This window comes from Astyanax mexicanus, chromosome 12, assembly GCF_023375975.1.
Source record: "Astyanax mexicanus isolate ESR-SI-001 chromosome 12, AstMex3_surface, whole genome shotgun sequence".
Lineage (NCBI taxonomy): Eukaryota > Metazoa > Chordata > Actinopteri > Characiformes > Acestrorhamphidae > Astyanax > Astyanax mexicanus.
In genome coordinates, this window is record NC_064419.1 from 9,098,302 (window position 1) to 9,120,493 (window position 22,192).

Genomic DNA, 22,192 nt, shown 5'->3' on the forward strand with positions numbered 1-22,192 from the left:
GTCTGTCTCCCTGTGTCTCTTTCTCCCCTCAGTGTCTCTCTTTCTCTCCATTTTTGTCTCCCTCTCTCTCTCTCCCTGTGTGTCTTTCTCTCCCTTAGTGTCTCTCCCTCTCTCTCCCTGTGTCTCTTTCTTTCCCTTTGTGTGTCTCCCTCTCTCTGGCTGTGTCCTTTTCTCTTCCTATGTGTGTCTTCCTCTCTCTCCCGGTGTCTCTTTCTCTCTGTCTCCCTCTCTATCTCGCTCTCTATGTGTCTCTTTCTCTCGGTTTCCCTCTCTCTGTGTATTTCTCTCTTTCTGCCTCTTTCCGAATTTCTTTGTCTCTTTTTCTCTCTATGTGTCTCTTTCTCTCTGTTTATTTCTCTCTTTCTCCCTCTCTTTGTGTTTCTTTCTCCCTCTCTGTTTCTTTCTCCCTCTCTGTGTTTCTTTGTCTCTTTATCTCTCTATGCGTCTCTTTCTCTCTGTTTATTTCACTCTTTCTCCCTCTCTCTGTGTCTCTCTCTCTCTGAGTCTCTCTCTCTCTGAGTCTCTCTCTCTCTTTTTTTCTGTGTGCATCTCTCTCTGTATGTACCTCCTCTGCCTCTCGCAGTTGTTCCTCCAGGGTTTGCTGAAGCTCCTCGTGTTGTCTCCTCCTCCTCTCCTCCTCCTGCTGTAGGAGGATCTGGGCCTGGCGCTGCGCCTCCTTCAGGAGCTCCAGCTCAGCCATCTTCCTCTCCCGCTCCTCCTGCAGGTGGCGGAGGTGCTGCAGCTCCTGCTCTTTGGCTTCCCTCCTGCGCTCCCGGTGCTCCCGCTGCTCCCTGCGCTTCTGCTTTAGATCCTTATGGAGGGAGGTCTTCTTCTCCGCCTGCAGACGGATCGCTGTCTGAATCGCTGTAGGAAAACAACAGTAACCAGGTATTCAACAAAAATAACTAAAGCTATAGTACAAATATAAAAATAATATAAAACTAATAAATATACTGTCATTATAATGCTACTACTACTACTGTCAATACTACTGATAATAAGAACACTGCAAAAAAATGGTTTGATTGAAAATTTATTTTATAGTAGATGGTATAGAGATGGTATCTGTCCTGGTGGTACTGTTTGCAGTTTTAGTAATAAATGCTTGACTGAAAGAGGTTTGGCAGGTTTCATAATGTGGGGAATCTCCTCCTTTTAACAAAAATGAGTGCGTCAACCTGGTATGCACAATTAGATTATATGCGTTTTTCTGGTAATTCTTTGCCCATATTTGGGGGTTGATCTCAGGTAGTTTATTGGTGGTTCGACTGACCCATTCAGCCTGCCATCTGTTTATTACGTAGGAAATTAATAATGATCTAGCATCAGTTGGCTGGGTATACAGTACAGGCCAAAAGTTTGGACACACCTTCTCTTTTTCAATTTGTTTTCTTTATTTTCATGAATATTTATATTGTAGATTCTCACTGAAGGCATCAAAACTATGAATGAACACATGTGGAGTTTTATGTACTTAATATAAAAAGGAGCTGTCCTCCACAGTCACCGGACCTGAACCCAATCCAGATGGTTTGGGGTGAGCTGGAGCACAGAGTGAAGAAGACAAAAGGGCAACAAGTGCTACTAAACACCTCTGGGAACTCCTTCCTTCAAGACTGTTGGAAAACCATTTCAGGTGATTACCTCTTGAAGCTCATTGAGAGAATGATGCCAAAAGTGTGCAAAACAGTAATCAGAGCAAAGGGGTGGCTATTTTAAAGAAACTAGAATATTAATCTTTATTTTTTAGTTATTTCACCTTTTTTTAAAGTATTTAACTCCACATGTGTTCATTCATAGTTCTGATGCCTTCCCTGAGAATCTACAAAGTAAATAGTCATGGAAATAAAGAAAATGCATTGAAAAAGAGAAGGTGGTCCAAACTTTTGGCCTGTACTGTATATATTGAACTTAAGTGATAAAACCAGTGTGAAACCCTGTGTGTGATATAGTCCTTGTTTCTTTTCTACCACTGTACTACTAGCACTAGTACTATTACTGCCATTAAATATTACAATGATAATAATAATTGCAAGTTAATATAGTTTATCTAAATAAAGAAAAATAACTAAATATGTAACACTGAAGCCTGTGGTTGCGCAGAAGAATGAGCAATTTAAATGAAATGAGTGTTTTAAATGAAACCCAGGTTTGTGTTCTGCTTTCGGCTGAACAGTTTGGTCTGAAGTTTCTCAGGAACGACTTTATTTGACGCAGAGGTTCTGACTCAATTCACCCATTTAACCCCTTACGACCCTGTGTATAAGCCTACAGTCCGTCACACCCCTAAATTACTGAATTACTGTCATAATTGACATCAGTTTCAAAGACTCAAAAACGTAAAACTGTGGGATGCCACAAAATATAGTGGACCAACATCAAACAATGTTAGCAAATAATTAAAAAATGATTAAGGTGGGCTGCTATGATACTAGGTCAGACAGAATTCCACCCATGGAGGAACAGTGGCTTAGTAGCTATTATACAACAGTTAGTCCCGACCTCACAATCTGATTGGATGAGAAGTGTTCTAGCCGTGCTGTTACATGTGATAACATCACGGCCTTCTCATACTAAACTTGTATCTCTCCGCCGATGCCTTGCCGAGTAACGGCGTATACACACAGGACACCCACAGCAGCGTTAGCTTAGCACAGGCTAGCGCTCAGCCCACAGCCCGCAGCGCTGGCTCGTCTTTGTGGAAAAAAAAAACGCTCGGTTACTGCCGTCTGACAGCCAGAATGCTAACCAGCCAGGCTAGGCTAAGCTAAGCTTAGTTAATGCTAAGCTAAAGCAAGCTACGCTAACCTAACCACAGTCCAGCCGGCTAGCTACAACCAACATCACCTGAAGACGACTCCACAGAGCAGGAGAGGAGAGTATTAGCGTTATTTCACGCTCCTAATGTTACCATATTCGCTTATTCCCAATTTAGATTTCAAACTAACGTTCGTGGTGTTAGTCTGTATGAATCATACACCATTTTGTAGTTAAGTTTTAGTTCTGTGACAGTTGTGGTGGAACTACTTTTTGGCGGAAGGCACAGTCCATAGTAAAGCATATTCAAACTGAATTTCTTAAAGTTCTTTGATTTTTTTTCTTAATTCATTTTGTAAAAAAATCTGGTATTTGGTATTTGTTATTTGGTATGGTATTTGTGATAACACACTCCCTCTCGTGTTCTATTGCTTAAGTATGTTTGCCACCCAGCGCTGGGTTCTTGGGTTCAAGTCCTTATCTGGGTGGAGCTTCCACATTCTCATGTCTAAATGAGTTTCCTCTGGGGAATAACAAGGAATCTGGTTTCCTCCCACAGTCTAAAAACATGGAGATCAGGTAAATTGGATACTCTAAATCGCCTTGCTAGGTGTGTGAGTGTGTGTGTGTGTGTGAGTATGTATCCGGCATCAATGTGTGTATGCCCATATATGGATTGGCACTCTGTACTGAATCAGTTCCTCAGTGCTCAATGCAGTCCTACAGGTGGACAGCCGTTTCTGGTTGAGTGTTCCCTGTGCGTACACCAGTGTGTGAGTGCTGAGAATAAATGGATGTGTGTAAAATGTGTAGATAGCAGTGGTGTGCAGTGAGGCCCTTCTAACCCGTCAGAGAAGGGGTGACAAAAATGCATGTAAATAATGACATAATTTTTAAGCAGGAAATATATATCATAGCTATTGTAAGTGTAAGAATTTATTTTATAAATTAACTAAAATAAAAAACAGCAACTAATTCAAAACATTAGTCTGTGTTTTTCAGTTGCTACAGGACTTCCGTTAAGTATTAATTTCTGAAATCTTAAGCATTTTTTTTCTAAATTAATATAAACATTTGTTTTGCATAATTTAAGGTTGAAAGCACTGTAATGTTTTATTATTTTGACCAGTTCTCATGTTCTGCAAATAAATGCTCTAAGTGACAATTTCTGAGAAATGTTGTCAGTGGTTTTTAGAATAAAACCACAATGTCCACTCAAATATATACCTATAAATAGTTAAATTAGAGACACTGATTATTTTTAATTGGTCTAATATATATAATCCAGAGCTGTGTTTTATATATATATATATATATATATATATATATATATATATATATATATATATATATATATATATATATATATACAGCTGTCAAACCAGACTTAATAAGTACAATGAATATAACTTATGTTCCGAATAAATAGAGAAATAAATCTACAAGAGAAATTCTGACAGAATGTACTTGACGTATTTTTAAATGCAGTGAAATGCATTCATATTTTTAAGAGAAAATCCAGTCGGATTAATCTGCATTAAACTGAGGTATTTTTGAGGTATCTTTTGATTTCCTGTTGCAGTTATTGTGGCAAGAATAAACTGATCATTAGTTATTGTGATATGATCCAATCTGGCCCCCTTTGAAAAGTGTTAGTCTGGGTTTATATGGTACACAGATTATGAAGGAGGCCAGTAATAGAGAACAGAGCTGAATCTGGACGGAGCAGATCTGACTGACCTGACGTCCACTCCTGTCTCTGTTTGGTGTCTGAGGCGCTGAGCTCGAAGGTCTTTGAGAGAGTTTTCAGACAGAACATGCACCTCTTCCCGTCCCGGTCTGGAAGAACCTGCAGAACACACAGAACACCTCAGGCCACCACACAAATCTATATCAGAAAAATGCTTTTTAATTCTTTTGACTATTTATTATATTCATAAGACTTCAGACTGCACATATACCATATTTTCCAACTTTATATTTTTTTTATTGCCTGTCATGCAAGCTGCAATACAAGGTGACCAATGACAGGCTGGGAAATTTTACTGAAAATTGGCATTTAATGAAAACCCGTTTGACCTAGAGTTGTAGAAATGTTAAATAGTTCATAACCTTGTTCTGTTTCAAAAATACATTTTAATTTCTAAAATAATTCCTGTTAACAAGGCTAAAACAATTTAGCCGTGATTCTGAGCCTGACTGCTGTTCCTGTTAGCATTATGGCTAAAACCTTACTGAGGCCTGCTGTTAGCATCGTGGCCAACCTACTATGACCCTACTAAGCCCAGCTGCTGTGTTCATGAACACTGTGACTCCAACTCAATAGACCTGTTCATTAACAGTCAGCATTCAGTACATGTTTTAGCCCTGAAATCTTATTTACACAGTGAATTGTTTACGCTTACTGTGCTAGCTTACATTTCTAGAAAACAACAGGTAAATTCACCACTCAACAATCAGTTTAGAACACAAAGTGAAAGCAGCTCTGTTGATATTAGTTTGTACATCACAATAAAAAAAACTTTCATAATCAGCTTAAAATTGATCTCTTCTCATGCTGCACTTACGACTATGCGGTTTGAGAGTTCTGACCGTGCCCTAAAACAAAGGTTCTGATTGGTTCTGCCCCTGAGTTTATTTCTGTCATCCCGCCCCTCCTGGGAATAAAGAATCTGCTTCTAGGCTGTATGGTTGACATCCCTGAGCTAAATAGGGCACCCCTAGATTTTTTTTATCTATTTATTTACAGTGAAGTGTTCATATTTAGTACATCTCCTTAACACACACAAACACACACACACACACACTCTCTCTGTACCTCAACGCAGCAGTTAGAGTCCAGAGTAATGCTGCCCTTGTGATCTTTGCGGTCCTCGCTGGTGTAGTAATCCAAACCCTGTGGCTTTATGGTGAACCAGCGCTCTGTCCAGTTCCTCCGATACTGACCCTTCTTCCATAGGTAACCCTACACACACACAAACACACACACACACACACACACACATTATTTTTAACCTATAAGACAAAAAAACTTTCCTGCTCACCTGCTGTAATTAGGACCAATCCAATCACTAATGCCTGACTAGAGTGTTGGGGGGAGGAGCCAAACCTTAATAAGTTAATTAAGGAAAGAGAGTGTGTTTCAGTATGGTATGGTGTTTGGTATTGAATCTCTTATTTTCCCCTTTGAAGAGCTTGCACTGTGGTCACAATATGGATGAAAGGAATGGGTTGGGTGCTAGGTTTGGGTTTTTCTTGCTGTTTTTGAAGTAAAGTTTTACATACCTTTTTCTGTAGGTCTGACTGAGTAGTTGACAGTTGAGTTAAGGGTCCATGAACATAGTGCGCTGTGCTTTTGGATCCTCGTCCAGACAGTATTTTTCTTGTGACTCTAAATATGGTTTTATAAAGGATTTAATTGTTTTGCCACTTTAAGGTTTCCAACAGGTAATAAAAAAGTGCACCGATACATTCGGCACCATGCAGAACTTATCTATGTTTAGTTCCCTAAATTAGAGGGTGCCTATTGACCAGGGAAATTTGGTGTAGTTTTTTTTTTTTTTATATAACAAAAAATAAGAATAATGGTTTTAAAAATTTAAAGGGCTCGACACGTACAGTTTGTGGCTACCATCAGAGAAGGACAGTTGGTCCACCTGATCCATTATCAGTATCGTGACCGATATTGATACAATTGATACAAACTTACGGGAAATCAGTCAAACAAACTCCACCCACATTCTGATCCATATTCTAGTTCGCAGCTTGCGCTGAACCATAAAGCCACCATTGCAAATTGTCACTGCATAAGACACAGCAACGATCCAGATTCCAGTTCCACAGTTTACCATGAGCCCCCAGCAGCCCCAGCCTCAAATAACTAGCTGTTGCTTCGACTGAACTGCTGTTTGTTTGGAGATATTTTAGTGTGTAAAAGCTGAAGAGTAGGACAGTTACTTTTAATATGAGTAAAGCCAGTGTGCTGAGGGCTGGAGCTAAGTATGCTAATCAAGCTGCAGCAGCTCCGGTCTGTAACCGATTAAGCTATTGAAACTGTAACCGATTAAGCTATTGAAACTGTAACCGATTAAGCTATTGAAACTGTAACCGATTAAGCTATTGAAACTGTAACCGATTAAGCTATTGAAACTGTAACCGATTAAGCTATTGAAACTGGCTATTATATAATTAACTTTTGCAGAGACTTCACGTATGAGTAACAGATGTTGTAAGCCAACAGCTCAGCTCTGCTTTCTCTGATATTTTCTAGAAAAATGCTAAACTTCCAGCAGAAAACTAAAACTAGTTTTAGTTAGGAAAATGTTGGATTTCACAGCTTGTTAGTCCTTGGGAATATATTTAAATTCAGTGTACCTATGTATACATTTTTTGCTCTTTAAACAGGTTGTGCTGGGTCTATTTTAGCCTTATGATGTAACTGTAAGCACAACAACGACATTAGGAGTGATACTATGTTTAACAAATAATGTAAAATAAGTACAAAAGAAATAAATGAACAATATTAATATGGAAATAGCTGTTGTATTGAAATTTCAGAAGCAGATCTGAACTGGAAATTTGTGGATCAACACATGACTAGTGCTGTCCAGCTTAGTGATTCTGTCAGCAAGGTACTAGAACACAACAGTTGTTATTGTGTGTGTGACCTGTAAATTTACTCCTAATTTTACACTTTTTTAAAAATAAAAATGCCACATTTTTAATACAAACCCCTAGAGTCAAAATGGTGTCATAACTGTCGTCCAGTATACACCACCACCGTGTCTGCATTCACTGGCATTTTATCAGAAACACCTACTGTAGAGCAATAAGTGTTTCTAATAAAGTGGCCAGTGAGTGAGTGGAAGCACAAGGTGGCCAGTCAGTAGACGTTCACACACCTCTTTCAGCACGTCTCCCACTATTTCTCGGTACACCTCCTCGATGGCCATGCTGGTGATCTCCTTGCTGATTCCTCTGGTCAGTTTTCCAGAGTTCATCATCTCCAGGAAAACCCACACAGTGAAGCCGTTCTGCTGCACTAAATCCTGGGACAGGTAGTCCTCCAGCTCCACCCCGTTCAGCTCCACACTCATCGCCATGCACAGCTTCTTCAGCAGATACTCCACCTACATCCCAGCAGAAAAGAGGACAGATCAGTACCCTATGAACACCACCATAAACAGTACCAGTAACATATCTACCCATCAGTGCAGGACTGGAAAGCACTGTAACATTCTGAACACCCTATTGGTCAAAAATTGGCCAAAATATTTTTTCGACATAATTAAATTAATATATCCACTTACAATTATTGAGCTTTTGTTAAAATTTTATATATTTTGTGAATTGGTAACAGCGATGCACCAAAATGTGCATTTTTAGCTGAAATTAAAATAGTAACAAAAAGGAAATATTAGTCTGAATACCAAGCAGCAAGTAATTGTTTGAATATATTTCTTCACTCTGCCACATTTTTCCACCATTTTATTATTCAAATAGTCTAAATGTATTTTCCTTTCTATTCAAAGAAAAATCAATAAAAAAGTTTTTTTTTTAAGTTTTCAGATTATTAAGTGCATTTAAACACACTCTGTGTCAGCAATAGAGTCAAATTCAAAAGTAGCTGAATTCACACATTAGAATGTGTGTCCACAAAAAGTGTGTGTGTGTGTTCACATTCACATTCACAAGAATGTACTGTATTTCTTGATAAGTGTGTGTGATAGTATCTTATCCAGGATGTATTTGTTCATTAATATTTGTGTGTGTGTGTGTGTGTGTGTGTGTGTGTGTGTGTGTGTGTGTGTGTGTGTGTGTGTGTGTGTGTGAGAGAGATAGTGTCTCTTCCAGGATGTATTTATTAGTTATTGTATGTGATGCTATCTTATCCAGGATGTACAGTACCAGTCAAAAGTTTGGACACACCTTTTTGATTCAGTGGTATTTCTTTATTTAATATATTTTCTACATTGTATAATCATATTAAGACATTAAAAATTAAGGGGCGCATTTATAATTACATATTAAACAGTTAAAAAGTGTTTGTCATCCAGGAACTCCTTCAAAGTGCTAAAGAAACTATTCCAGGTGACTCTACCTCATGAAGACACTGAGATTAAGATTAAAATACCAAGAGTGTGCAGATCTGTCCTCGAATATAAATGTGCTACTTAGAAGAATCTAAAGTATAATATATATTCTGGTTTAACACTTTTTAATGTTTGCTAAATAATTTAACATGTGTTCCTGTATAGCTTTAATATATCAAATCAATATTAAATTGATTTATTAAGAGAGAAAGAAATACACACTGAATGAGAAGAGATGTGTACAAATTTTGACTGGTACTGTATCTACATAGCTAGTGTGTGTGATTGGTGTTAAAGATGAGAATTAAAATAAAGGAAAATGAAGACAGATTTTTTTTCCTTTTACAGTGTGAACAGAAGCATGACTCCATCAGAACCGGATCTTATTTCATCAATCATTACACCAGCGTCTCTCAGTCTCAGCTCGATCTGCTCTTCAACCTCAAAGAAACCGTGGTGAGACAGCATCGAGTTGTGTAAAGCTGCCTACAGGAAGTAAGCTAAGGGTAAGAGAAGCCCTAACACAGCGGAAAACAGCAAACACAGACCTGATTCTCAGAGCTGAGGACGAGAAAAAAAAATAAATCAACCACTAGAAGGATGGCAGAGTTACATCACCACCCTGACAACACTTTATACTAGGGGTTGGCGACATGACCTTATTCTAAGTATTTTTTGCTAAAACAATTTCTTGGTGATATTACAAAATACAACATTTTTTCAAGAATTTTCATACTATTGCAACAAAATAAATGTTAGCATTACTTTAAATAAATAAATGAGTTCTAAACATTCAGCAGAAAAAAACAACAAAAAAACAAAGTAGGTGACATGACCTTTTTCTCAGTATTTTCAATAAAAACATTATTGGCGATATGACAAAACACTGAAAAATACTTAATTTTTTAACTTTTAAGAGCTTTCATCATACTGCAAAAAAAATAAATGCTAGCATTTTTCCCATTTTCTTCCCAATTTACATGGCCAATTACCCAACCCACTCACTAGGACTCCCCCTAACATTAGTAATGCCCCAACACACCAGGAGGGTGAAGACTAACACATGCTTCCTCTGATACATTTGAAGTCAGCCACTGCTTCTTTTTGAGCTGCTGCTGATGCAGTATTGCCGAGCAGCATCACAGCGTGCTCGGAGGAAAGCGCAGCGGCTCGGTTCTGATACATCAGCTCACAGACGCCCTGTGCTGATCCACATCACCCTAGGAGTGATGTGGAGGGAGCAGGGCCGATTGTGCTCTCTCAGGACTCCAGCAGCTGATGGCAAGCTACATGAGTGGGGGTTCGAACCTGCGACCTCCCGCTCATAGTGGCAGCGCTTTAGACCGCTGGACCACTCGGCGCTTGCTAGCATTATTTCTAACAGATAGACGAGGTCTAAACATTCAGCAGAAACCAACACACACAAAAAAACAATGTATGAGAAACTCTCTGCAAAATACAAAAAAATGCAAAAGCTGTGAGGCACAGCCCTTTAAAAGCCTTTAAAACGCCTCCAGATCTACATTAGAAACATCTACTAAAACCTGTAGCAAATGTATCCAGAGTCCCACACAAATACACATACACATACAAACCCAGTAATACACAATCATGTCTCACCTCATCAGGGATCATCACCAGGGGGTATTTATCCTCCGAGAGGAAGACGAAGAGGCACCAGAGACGGAAGGCATCCTTCTGGGGCAGAACTTTATCTCCCACTGGCCTGTAGTTCTTCTTCGCTGTTAGAGTCCAACACAGCTCATCCACATCCTCCTTCACAAACACCCCCTCCACCACCTACACATACAAAACGACAATAACATTTTTCTTAATCTCAGGCAGATTTGTAAATGATTACCACCATTTGATTAGTCACAGGGTCTTGCCACAAGACCTGCCCTATAAAAAGTGTCTCAAAAAGCCTTATCTGAACAGGATTAGTTTCTCAGGTGGTCCTGGGGTAATTCACATTTTTTCGACGGGGGTCCTCTATGATTTTATTCCCATCTGGAAAATTACATGCAGAATTATCTACTGTTTTTCGCTGAACTCCCTGGTCCACCGGTAATTTTAGTCCTGTCCAGACTGACATCTCTGAGTTTTGTCACCTCAGGTTTAATAAAATAGCCATTTGTCCACTGCCACGCACCGTAATTACATTTGTGCACGTGTTTCCATGGAGATCCATGTAAACACAACAGCGAGTGGAAATGGAGGAGCTACTGAACATGCAACCGAGAAAGCCAAAAAACACACTGTTCCTCCTGTTTTTTAATTGCAGTCCGGATGCAAAAGTTTTATCACTAAGTAGAAGTGTGAAATATTTTTCACAGACATCCCCCTGAGAAACTAATCCCGCCCGGATAGGGCTAAAGGGTGCTTTTGGATAGTGTACCACCTGGTGAGAGATCGTTGACTCCTTGACATTTCTCTAAAATGCACTCAAATAAAACTTTCCCCAGTTTGCAGATTTTGAGTAGAAGCGCATCAATGAACTAAGAGACGAAGAAGAACCGTCATTCCAACAAAGTCTCGTCTGCCAGCCAACATCAACTACTATACGTTTAAACTGGTGTCTTTAAAAAGAAACCTTGACTACTTTGGACTGGACCTGTATTGTGTTTAGCAACTAAATCTAAAATCAGGTACTGTTTGGGATCAGGAGACAAATGTGAAGCCTTCTCATGAGCTAACAGCTGATCGATATGTGCAGGACATCCTGCAGAGATGTGCTTCCACATTTTTCCATGGCATTTTTCAGCAGGATAATGCTCACCCACACACAGCAAGGGTTTCCCAGAAATGCCACTTTAAAATGGCAACCCTTTCTTGGTCTGCATACTCATCAGGTTTATCACCAAGCATTTAAGAGATCAGCTGAAATGCCAGCTTCAGCTATTCACAAGTGTGCAGAATCTACATGCCCCGTAAATGTGATACAGGATGCCATACCAAACAGGGTACTAGAGCTTCTATTCAACTGTACAGTCATCCTTTCACTCTAATATTGTAATCACTAATATATCATAATATTCACACATTTACACATTCACAGATTTATTATATTCAGAAGATTTAAAATGAAAATTCAAGCTAATTATTACTGTCACATATGTAACACCTCTGCCCCTGGTACATTTTTACATATCGTCGCTGTCCAATGAAAAACACATCTCCATGTTTGTCGATTTTTAGTTTACTACATCATTTGAACAGACAAACTGTCCAAATGAGACTGTGCCAAAATTTCTTGATGAATGGACCCATAAAAAAAACTCTTCAAAATTACCTTTTTTTTTTTGAGAAGTGTTTTTCATTGGACAGCGACTATATGTTCTGGGAGTGTCCTGTAATTGTAAAATTTTGGAGATATGTGAACACAGTGTTGTCTGATGTTCTTGAAATAGAATACAATTTGGATCCATGCTTGTGTCTACTGAATGATAACTCCAAGTTGGAGTTGAAGATGATACAGTGCAAGCTATTGTTCTCTGGATTTACTGCTGCTAAAAAGACAATTCTACAACACTTTATTACACCTGGTCTTCACATGGAATCATTTTGGGTGGTTAATGTACTCAATATAGCAAAAACTTGAATGTACCGCTGCTCGACTTCATCAGGCTAAGCCCATAACTGTTGAAACATGGCAGACTTGTGTGTTGAATATTTTGGATTTTCTGCAAAGTATGCGTTGAATATGAACACTTCCTCCTATATATATCTATCTGTGAAGATGATTGTACCCATATAAACTTGTAATTTCTGCTCCTTTTTTTCTCTTTTGCATTCACTTTTTATGTCTGTCTGCTGCTCCCCTTCCCCTTGTTTTTACAATTTTGTATGAAAATAAAAATTCTTGATCACAAAAAAAAAAAGATTTATTATATTCCAATGATCCACTTCTTGCTGCAGTACTGTTTTGTCAGTGAGTGAATTTCCTGGTTGGAATGAGTAAAGATAAAGTACCTTATCCAGGATGTATTTGTTGAGGTAGGGCATGTAGCCTTGGCTAGAGACTGGACCATCATCGTCATCTCTGAAATGCTCCTCCAGAGCTGCCGGGTCATGTGGAATACCCAAAACCGTATACAGATTATGGGACAGAACCTGCAGAGCAGAGGGACATCAGTCAACACTGTACAATTTACACAGGTATCAAGATACGACAATGAGGAATAAGTAAGGATAACAATTAGTAAGACGTTTTGGTGGTAAAGACGTAGTGATGTAGAGATTGTGGTGTAAAGGAGGTGGTGGTGTAGTGGTAGTGGTGTCGAGGTAGTGGTGTAGAGATAGTGGTGGGGTAAAGGTAGAAGTGTAGAGCTGGTGGCGATGTAGAGGTGGCGGTGTAGTGGTAGTGGTGTAGAGGTGGTGGTGGGGTAAAGGTAGAAGTGTACAGCTGGTGTAGAGGTGGCGGTGTAGTGGTGGCGGTGTAGTGGTAGTGGTGTAGAGGTGGTGGTGGGGTAGAGGTAGTGGTGGGGTGAAGGTAGAAGAGTACAGCTGGTGTAGAGGTGGTGGTGTAGAGGTACTGTGTAGAGGTAGTGGTGTAGAGGTAGGTGTGTAGAGGTAGTGGTGTAGAGGTGGAGGTGGGGTAGAGGTAGTGGTGGGGTGAAGGTAGAAGAGTACAGCTGGTGTAGAGGTGGCGGTGTAGAGGTGGTGGTGTAGAGGTACTGTGTAGAGGTAGTGGTGTAGAGGTAGGTGTGTAGAGGTAGTGGTGTAGAGGTGGAGGTGTAGAGGTAGTGGTGTAGAGGTAGTGATGGTGTAGAGGTGGTGTAGTGGTAGTGCTGTAGAGGTGGTATGTTGGTGTAGAGGTAGTGGTGTAGAGGTGGTGGTGTAGAGGTGGTGGTGCTGTAGAAGTGGTGGTGGTGTAGTAGAGGAAGTGGTGTAGAGGTGGTGGTGTTGAGGTGGTGGTAGTGTAGAGATGGTGATGGTGTAGCGGTAGTGGTGGCGTAGAGGTAGCAATGTAGAGGTGGTGGTGTAGAGGTAGTTGTGTAGCAGTGGTGGTGGTGTAGAGGTAGTGGTGTAGAGGTGGTGGTGTAGAGGTAGTGGTGTAGAGGTAGTGGTGTAGAGGTGGTGGTGTGGAGGTAGTGGTGTGGAGGTAGTGGTGTGGAGGTAATGGTGTAGAGGTGGTATAGTGGTGCAGAGGTGGTAGTGCTGTAGAAGTGGTGGTGGTGTAGAGGTAGAGATGTAGAGGTAGTGGTGTGGTGGTGTAGAGGTAATGGTGTAGAGGTGGTGGTGGTGGTGTAGAGGTAATGGTGTAGAGGTGGTGGTGTAGAGGTAGTGGTGGTAGTGCAGGTTTGGCGGTGTAGAGGTGGTGGTGTAGAGGAGGTGGTGGTGTAGTGGTGGTGGTGTAGCAGTAGTGGAGTGGAGATTGTGCTGGTGAAGGGTTTCTGCGTATAGATGGTGTAGAGGAGGTGGTGGTGTAGAGGTAGTGGTGTTGAGGTGGTGATGGTGTTGAGGTGGTGATGGTGTTGAGGTGGTGGTGGGGTAAAGGCAGAAGTGTAGAGCTGGTTCTTGGTATTTAGGAAGAAAGCTGTCTGTATCAGAAGGAACTGAAAGGCCGGACTCTCAGACTGATGCAGCGACGCTTTCTAAACTCTTATTTTAGAATGTGAGAGAGGCGGGTCACGATGCTGCCAACAGTTTCCTGAATGACAGTAAACTTGAGACATGTTTAATTATCCAAAAGATATATGGAAGATAAACCATCTTCATATTATATGTTGATTACAATAATTAAGGCAAGCAGAAGAAGTTTCATTCTTAAAAAAATGTAACTATTTTTCTATCTTCAAACTTTAACTTTGACCAGTAACATAATAGGAGGGTTAAGGTATAATAATATATACCATAATATAATATAATAACAGTATAATAACATAATAATGTTAAAAAAAAACAAACAAACAAAAAAAAAACAATGAATGCCTGGTCGCAGCCAATTAGAACCAACATCATATACATACATGTCTGAAAGACATGCTGTGAAAGTGAATTCAAATATATCGTAAATGTAAAAATGAATCATGGAGAAATGCAGCATACTGGCCCTTTAATTACAGTAAACTCAGGTAACAGTTTCAGCTGAGCGATTGAACTTTAACCTCTGTTGAAGATGCATCAGAGCCGAGGAGGAAAATGGGCTGAGCTTGATATCAGATTAACACCCAGAGTCTGAGAATAAACCACAACATCCGCCGGCCCCTTGCTTTCCAGCAGCACCCAAGCTCTGACAGTGTGTGTGTGTGTGTGTGTGTGTCTGTGTGTGATGGGAGATCTACTTTTCTAGTTTGAGAGAAACACTGAAACACAGTAAGGCGTGTTCACAGCTTTTTGATCAAAAGTACTGTTTCTATATACCAACAGATGATTTTCTGATAGGAATAAATGTGCTGCAAACATGTGGTCTCATAATACATATATGCTAGTAAATATCTTAAGGAAACCAGACATAGCAACTGCCCAGGAATCACTTATTAGCTGTGTTTAAGACGCAGTGCTGCCTGAGGGCCTGAAGATCCCCAGCATCCAGTAGTGATTATTGGTTTTGGCTCTTACACACATTTCTCCAGATTCTTTAAATCTACTGATGATATTAAGGGCTGTAGATGGCAGGATATCCAAAGTCTTTACAAATTCTACATTAAAATCTTTCCACATATTTTGAAAGACACAGTATTGGGGAGATCTCTCAAGCTTTTGAAAGGCTTCACCTCTCAATAATGCTCTTTTTTATATCCAGTTGTATGATTTAGTTTCAATTTGCTACCTACTCATAGCAATTCACGAAATACATGACTCACGGCCACGATTACACAAGCAAATGTCGACAGCTTCAGTTTGTTCCACTATCTGTTGCTTAGTAATAGCGTGTGTGTACTACAGCACTTTTATAGTGTTACAGATTTTTATACACATTAAACTAGACTATAGAGATATCATACATTACACGACTCCAACCTGCAGCTGAACCCGAACTAAGAAGACACAACACACCTCGGTTTACCCAGCAGACTCAGGGCAAACATGAAGCACAACAGTTAGTTAGCTGCATTTGTCATTAGCACCACTATTAGCATTGCCCCAAAACTAAACATTGAAGCGAGAAAGGGGTCTTTGGGTGAGAAAACTGTGAGAAAGTGTTGCTTGTACAGGCTGATAGGGGGCGCTAATAGTGAGCACAGAGTCCGGAAAACAAGATGGTACTTTCTTTTTTTTTATGACCAATTTTTATTTGTTTTAATACCATTATTAATTTTACAATATGTCAACATCACAAAAAACAAACAGCAAACAACCCCACCCTTCCCGTACCCCTCACCCTCCCCTTCATCAAGCAAATTAACATAGAAAATTAACATATTGGATTGGACAGTACAAAATGGTAAAAAAAAAAAAAAAAAAAAAGAACAAAATAAAACTTTTGCAGAAGCCATTAAGAGATTAATAAAGTCTCCACAGCTTGGAGTGCAACTTTCCAGGCATTAATAGTTCTTGATTTGGCACCATGCATGTGAGCAACCGACAACTCCATAGAAATGATATTAAGCATCGTCAAAATCCACTGACGGCATAAGACATGATGCGGAGGGTTCAATCAGTTTACACGCACCTTTTTTCGCCACTGATAGAGCACAAAGTAAGAGTCTCTTTTGTTGCACTGAAATGGTGAATGAGGAAAAATCATTCAAAAGTAAAATAAGTGCAGAGCATGGAACGTTATGGTCCAATAAAGCTGTGAGATATGTAGAAATCTGACGCCAGAGATTCTGAACTTCATCACGAAACCAAAAATAATGCAGAAAAGTACCAAGCTCCCTCGAGAAGCATAAATTACAAATTGGGAGATTGGGATAAATGCATATGAATATATGGTACTTTCTCATAATCTCCACACCACCTTAAATGTGCAGTAGAACAGAACATGTATATACCAGCTCCAGAGTGTAGCTGTTGCATCATTTAAGGTGGAACATTCAAATATGAAATCCCCCAGTAAGGAGCAGTCTTTAAAGTAAACACAGCGAGTAGATAAAGAAAAACAACTTCCTGTGTTTACTTTTCGTACACAGGTTTCATAGGATGTTCCACTGGGACCAGTTCAGATGGAGTCGCTGAGCAGTATACACCACCAGATTTGGGTTGAAAGAAAAAAAAATGCGGTCTAAAACCGGCTTCACTCTTCATACTACTTGCCTCTCTCTGACCAAATTGACCACTTCCACTGACCAAACATCTACAGACTACAGCCAATCAGCACAGACTGAGAATCAGGACTCCAGCTTAACGAGCCTCACAATGAATTCTGGTCAACATTAAGCTCATGTAGTGAGCTACAATGTTTGCTCTATACTAGCCGTTCTGTACGATGGATAGTTGTGCCCTTCCAATCATATTCAAATTATGTTTTGTCAAAGAGAAAACAATTTAAGATAAAGCCCAGCAGTTAGCTCTGATAATAAAAAGTTTGGGCCCCCCTGATCAAAATGATAGCTAAACAGCTTGAAAGTGAAATGACTTCCAAAAAGGTATATAGTTAAAAATGACCCATTTCCTTTTTTGTTATTTTCATCTTTTACATTCTCAAAATCACAAAAAAGGGCCCAATGCAAACAGCTAGTAAACACTGTTCACATTACCAGGCTAAAGTGACTCAAAACTGATTTTTTGCTCGATGTGTCTCAGATCAGATGTTTTTTCATGGCTGTGTAAATGTGACAAATACAATTTTTTTTAATTTCATATGTGGTCCAAAATGGGATACGTATCCGATCCATGGACATGAATGTGAATGGTCAAATCAGAATTCATGTGTCTTTTTGCTTTTATGCACAATACATCTCTTGGTGCAGCTGTGCAGCTATAGCTGCAAAAACAGCAAAAGCAAACCACCGGGTTTTTTCACCTCCTCGACCTGAGCACGTACTTCAGACCAACTCTCCACTCCAGCAAAAGATGCTCCACATATGAGCTGCTAACTCATCCATTTTCCTTTATAAAGCTATGAGTCGTCTCTTAAATATGTTTTTTTTTTGTTGTTGGTGAAGAAGGCGACGTTTATACACGTGATATCAATGTGAGCATGTGAGACGTTTCAGGGACAAATTCGTTCACATTACACACAGATACAGATCACTTACATTTGTGAATGTGAACCATCAACATGGCCAAATCTGATCTGAGCAAAAAATCGGATTTGGGCAATGTGGCTGGTAAATGTGAATGTAGCTTTAGAGTTTTCTGTCTTTGTTTGAGTGATTTTCATCCATTCTTGGTACATCTTCCAGTCCTGCACTGCTCTTCTGAAATCTATACACAGGTTTTCAATGATGTTCAGATCAGGTGACTGTGAGGATCATGGTAAACCTTTCGGCAAGCTCCCTTTGAGGTGGTCTTTTGTGAATGCTGAGGTATGTTCAGGATAATTGATTTTTTTTTTTTTTACAGATGGTGTTATGTTGCTGGAATTTCACTGAATCCATTCTTCCTTTACATGTGAATCTACATCTACACGTTCCTTTTGTCTTTAGAAATACTGTGTGTGACCTTTTTCTCAAAACATTCCTTTGCTCATTGAGTTCTATATATTTTTTTTAAACTCATCAGTCCACAGGACTTGTATCCAAAATGCATCAGGCTCGATTATAGATTCTTACTTCTGACACTCAATTTTGTGGTGAGGGCGCAGGAGAGATTTTATTCTAATTGGCTCTCCAGTAAAGGCCATATTAGAGCAAAAATCGCTGAAAAATAGAACAATGCACCAAAACAATCTGCTAAATCTTACTGGAGATCTTTTGCAGTTAAGCAGAGGTCCTGAATTGCCTTTCTAGCAATCCAATGAGTACTACTGTTCCTTTACTTTCACAAGGTACTCATTTCCCTCATTACCATTATCCCATATCACAAAATGGTACAAAACCAAAATAATACACTGATATTGTTTAAAATGTAGAAAGGGCATTTCTTCTTTAACATTATATCTTTTGGAGATCATGTAACCTGTATAAATATGGAATTTTCTCGATCAATCTACAATGTAGAAGAAATTAAACAAAATAAACAAATATTAGCTGCATTCTAAATCCCTGGCTGCAGTTGAGGTGAGCCTGTTCTATGAATAATCCTTTTCAATAGTCATGTGGTCACACATATGGAACTATGGGACTATAGGTCTAATAAGTTTAACAGATTAAAACAAATTCTGCTTCAGAGGCTTTGTTTTTTGTCCTCTAAATGACTCTGAGCAAAAGGTGCTTTTCACAGCTGTATATGAAGGATCTCCTAATACAGGCCTTCAGTGACACAAAGGTCAAGATATGCAACCAACATACAATGCAACCTAGATATGAACGAGAAGATTGTGTTCCAACTTTTCAGTGGTACTGTATAGACACTGATCATCAAAAGATTTAAATTTAGATCTAAAATTAGAATTAGAAGTGTGGGATTGCAAATCTACTCTAAAGGCAGATTGATCTCTCACTCTGGTGCAGTGTTTCAACAGAACAAAGCTTATCCACATACTGTTGGCACCTTAAGAGCTTGCCTTGAAGAGAAAGATACTATGTCATGGCCAGGCGCATCACGAGACCTATTTCTGATTGAAAATGTGTGGGATGCTATTGGACGCGTCATTAACACTCCATTACGACCGCAAAACCTGCAAGAACTGTGTGAAAACATTTGAGATGCATGAGATGAATTATCACAGAACTCCATTAGGAACCTCTACAACTCAATACTGAGACATCTGGAACGTTGCATTACACATACGATACACAGTATTTCTTTGTGTAGCTCAATAAATATCAGCCATATCAGTTTAAAATGTTAATCCTTTATTGTTCCTGGTTATTTTTATCTTCCTTCTGAACAGCACTACAATGCCACACGTTTTGTTGTTTTGGGTACAGCTATTAAATTTGATGAGGAATGTATAAAAAGTAAAAAAAAAAAAAAAAAAAAAGGATAAAGATCTTATTTAAGGAGTACCTGCTAAATGTGATCCGTTTTAATGTTCTGTTTGTTTTATTAGAGATTTTTACCTATTTTTCTTTAAATATTCTTACTTGAAATTTGAAATAATGTATTTATACATTAAACATCAATTACTACTATAATTATTTTTTTTATATATATATATATATATATATATAAAAAGGCCCCAAAATGCCTTTTCAGTTCAATTTAGTTCAATTTAGAACGCTTTGTATTTGAGTGAACTCTGAATGAAAGCTGCATTTTTGACCTCGAAAGAGACATCATGTAGCATCAGTCTGTAACTCTATTTATTATGTTTCTATTATTGTTCTGTTCCTGTCAGAGAGAGGAACATTAGAACAGGAATTTAAAGTCATGTTCAGATCAGTGATCTTCACCACAGGCCTGCAGAACACAGCCAGAAAAGGGAAGACTCAACACTTACTGTAGGCCATGTGGCAGAAGATGGGTAACTCACACTCGCACTCACTAGCACACGCACAGGAAATGCAGCTCAAAACCAAGCTAACATTCACACTCTGAATATGTAAATATATATAATAAAAATACAAAAACAAACAGGACACCCCGGTTCAACTGACCAGAACCCCAACAGTTCTGACCCAACACCTGCTGTTCTGACTCGTTCAGACTCTCTACATGTGCACCACCCATAAACCCACCTGTTCTGGACCATAAACTGTTCTGAACTGAAGATGATAAAAGTTCTGGTACTGACCTTCAGCTGGGATTTGGACACTTTCCCACTCTTTTCCACGTCCAGCGCCGTGAAAGCGTACCAGATGGACTTCAGCAGCTCTGAGCGCAAATCCATGACTGCAGAGACATCACACTCTCTTACACACTCGCCCGCTCACACACACACACACACTCTCTCACTCTCCTCTCCTCTTCTCTCACTCGCTCTGTCACTAAGCCTGCTCTTTCTCTCTTACTCACCCACTCTTTCTCTCTCCCTCTCTCTCTCCTCTTCTCTATCTGACTCTCAACCACAAAACCACCCACACCCTGCTCTGAGTGTGTGTGCAGAACCCGGGTAAGTGGCGCACTCTACTGATGATCACTGGATTTACACACACACACACACACACACAAACAGAGAAGCATTACAAAACAACAACAAAAATAATACAGACAAAGGGGAATTCCAGCTACTTTTCTAACTTTCCCATAATTCAGAGTTTGAGATGAAATGGTCTAGAGTGGGGGTTTAAGATGAACCTGTTCAGAGTGAGGGTTTAAGATGTAGCTGATTCAGAGTGGGGGTTGAGATGAACTTGTTTAGAATGGGGGTTTGAGATGAACTTGTTTAGAGTGGGGGGGTTGAGATGAACTTGTTCACAGTGGGGGGTTTAAAATGAACTGATTCAGAGTGGGGGTTTGAGATGAACTGATTCAGAGTGGGAGTTTGAGATGAACTGATTCAGAGTGGGGGTTTGAGATGAACTGATTCAGAGTGGGGGTTTGAGATGAACTGATTCAGAGTGGGGGTTTGAGATGAACTGATTCAGAGTGGGAGTTTGAGATGAACTGATTCAGAGTGGGGGTTTGTGTGAGATGAACTGATTCAGAGTGGGGGTTTGTGTGAGATGAACTGATTCAGAGTGGGGGTTTGAGATGAACTGATTCAGAGTGGGGGTTTGAGATGAACTGATTCAGAGTGGGGGTTTGAGATGAACTGATTCAGAGTGGGGGTTTGAGATGAACTCGTTCAGACTGGGAGTTTGAGATGAACTGATTCAGAGTGGAGGTTTAAAATGAACTGATTCAGAGTGGGGGTTTGTGTGAGATGAACTGATTCAGAGTGGGGGTTTGTGTGAGATGAACTGATTCAGAGTAGGGGTTTGTGTGAGATGAACTGATTCAGAGTGGGGGTTTGAGATGAACTCGTTCAGACTGGGAGTTTGAGATGAACTGATTCAGAGTGGAGGTTTAAAATGAACTGATTCAGAGTGGAGGTTTAAAATGAACTGATTCAGAGTGGGGGTTTGAGATTAACTGATTCAGAGTGGGGGTTTGAGATTAACTGATTCATAGTGGGGTTTTGAGATGAACTGATTCAGAGTGGGGGTTTGAGATGAACTGATTCAGAGTGGGGGGATGTTTGAGATGAAATGATTCAGAGTGGGGATTTATAATGAACTAATTTAGAGTGGGGGTTTATAATAAACTGATTTAGAGTGGGGATTTGTTTGAGATTAACCTGTTCAGAGTGTTGGTTTGTTTGAGATCAACTCATTCAGAGTGGGGGGGTTTGTTTGAGTTGAAATTATTCTGAGTTGACGTTTGTTTGAGATGAACTTGTTCAGAGTGGGGGTTTGAGATAAACTGAT

The 22,192-nt window shown here is 39.6% G+C and overlaps 1 protein-coding gene across 1 annotated transcript in view; it reads right to left on the reverse strand.

The window, feature by feature from the left end:
* def6a (DEF6 guanine nucleotide exchange factor a) overlaps positions 1-21,175 on the reverse strand; it is a 30,364-nt gene extending 9,189 nt beyond the window's left edge. The window contains exons 1-7 of the mRNA XM_022670834.2: positions 20,578-21,175; positions 12,822-12,962; positions 10,470-10,649; positions 7,659-7,886; positions 5,576-5,722; positions 4,498-4,606; positions 566-864 (exon numbers count right to left, since the gene is read on the reverse strand). Of these exons, the coding sequence (XP_022526555.1) occupies positions 566-864; positions 4,498-4,606; positions 5,576-5,722; positions 7,659-7,886; positions 10,470-10,649; positions 12,822-12,962; positions 20,578-20,673 (1,200 nt within the window). The 5' untranslated portion in view covers positions 20,674-21,175. The remainder of the gene's footprint in view (positions 1-565; positions 865-4,497; positions 4,607-5,575; positions 5,723-7,658; positions 7,887-10,469; positions 10,650-12,821; positions 12,963-20,577) is intronic.
* Between the last annotated feature and the right edge of the window lie 1,017 nt (positions 21,176-22,192).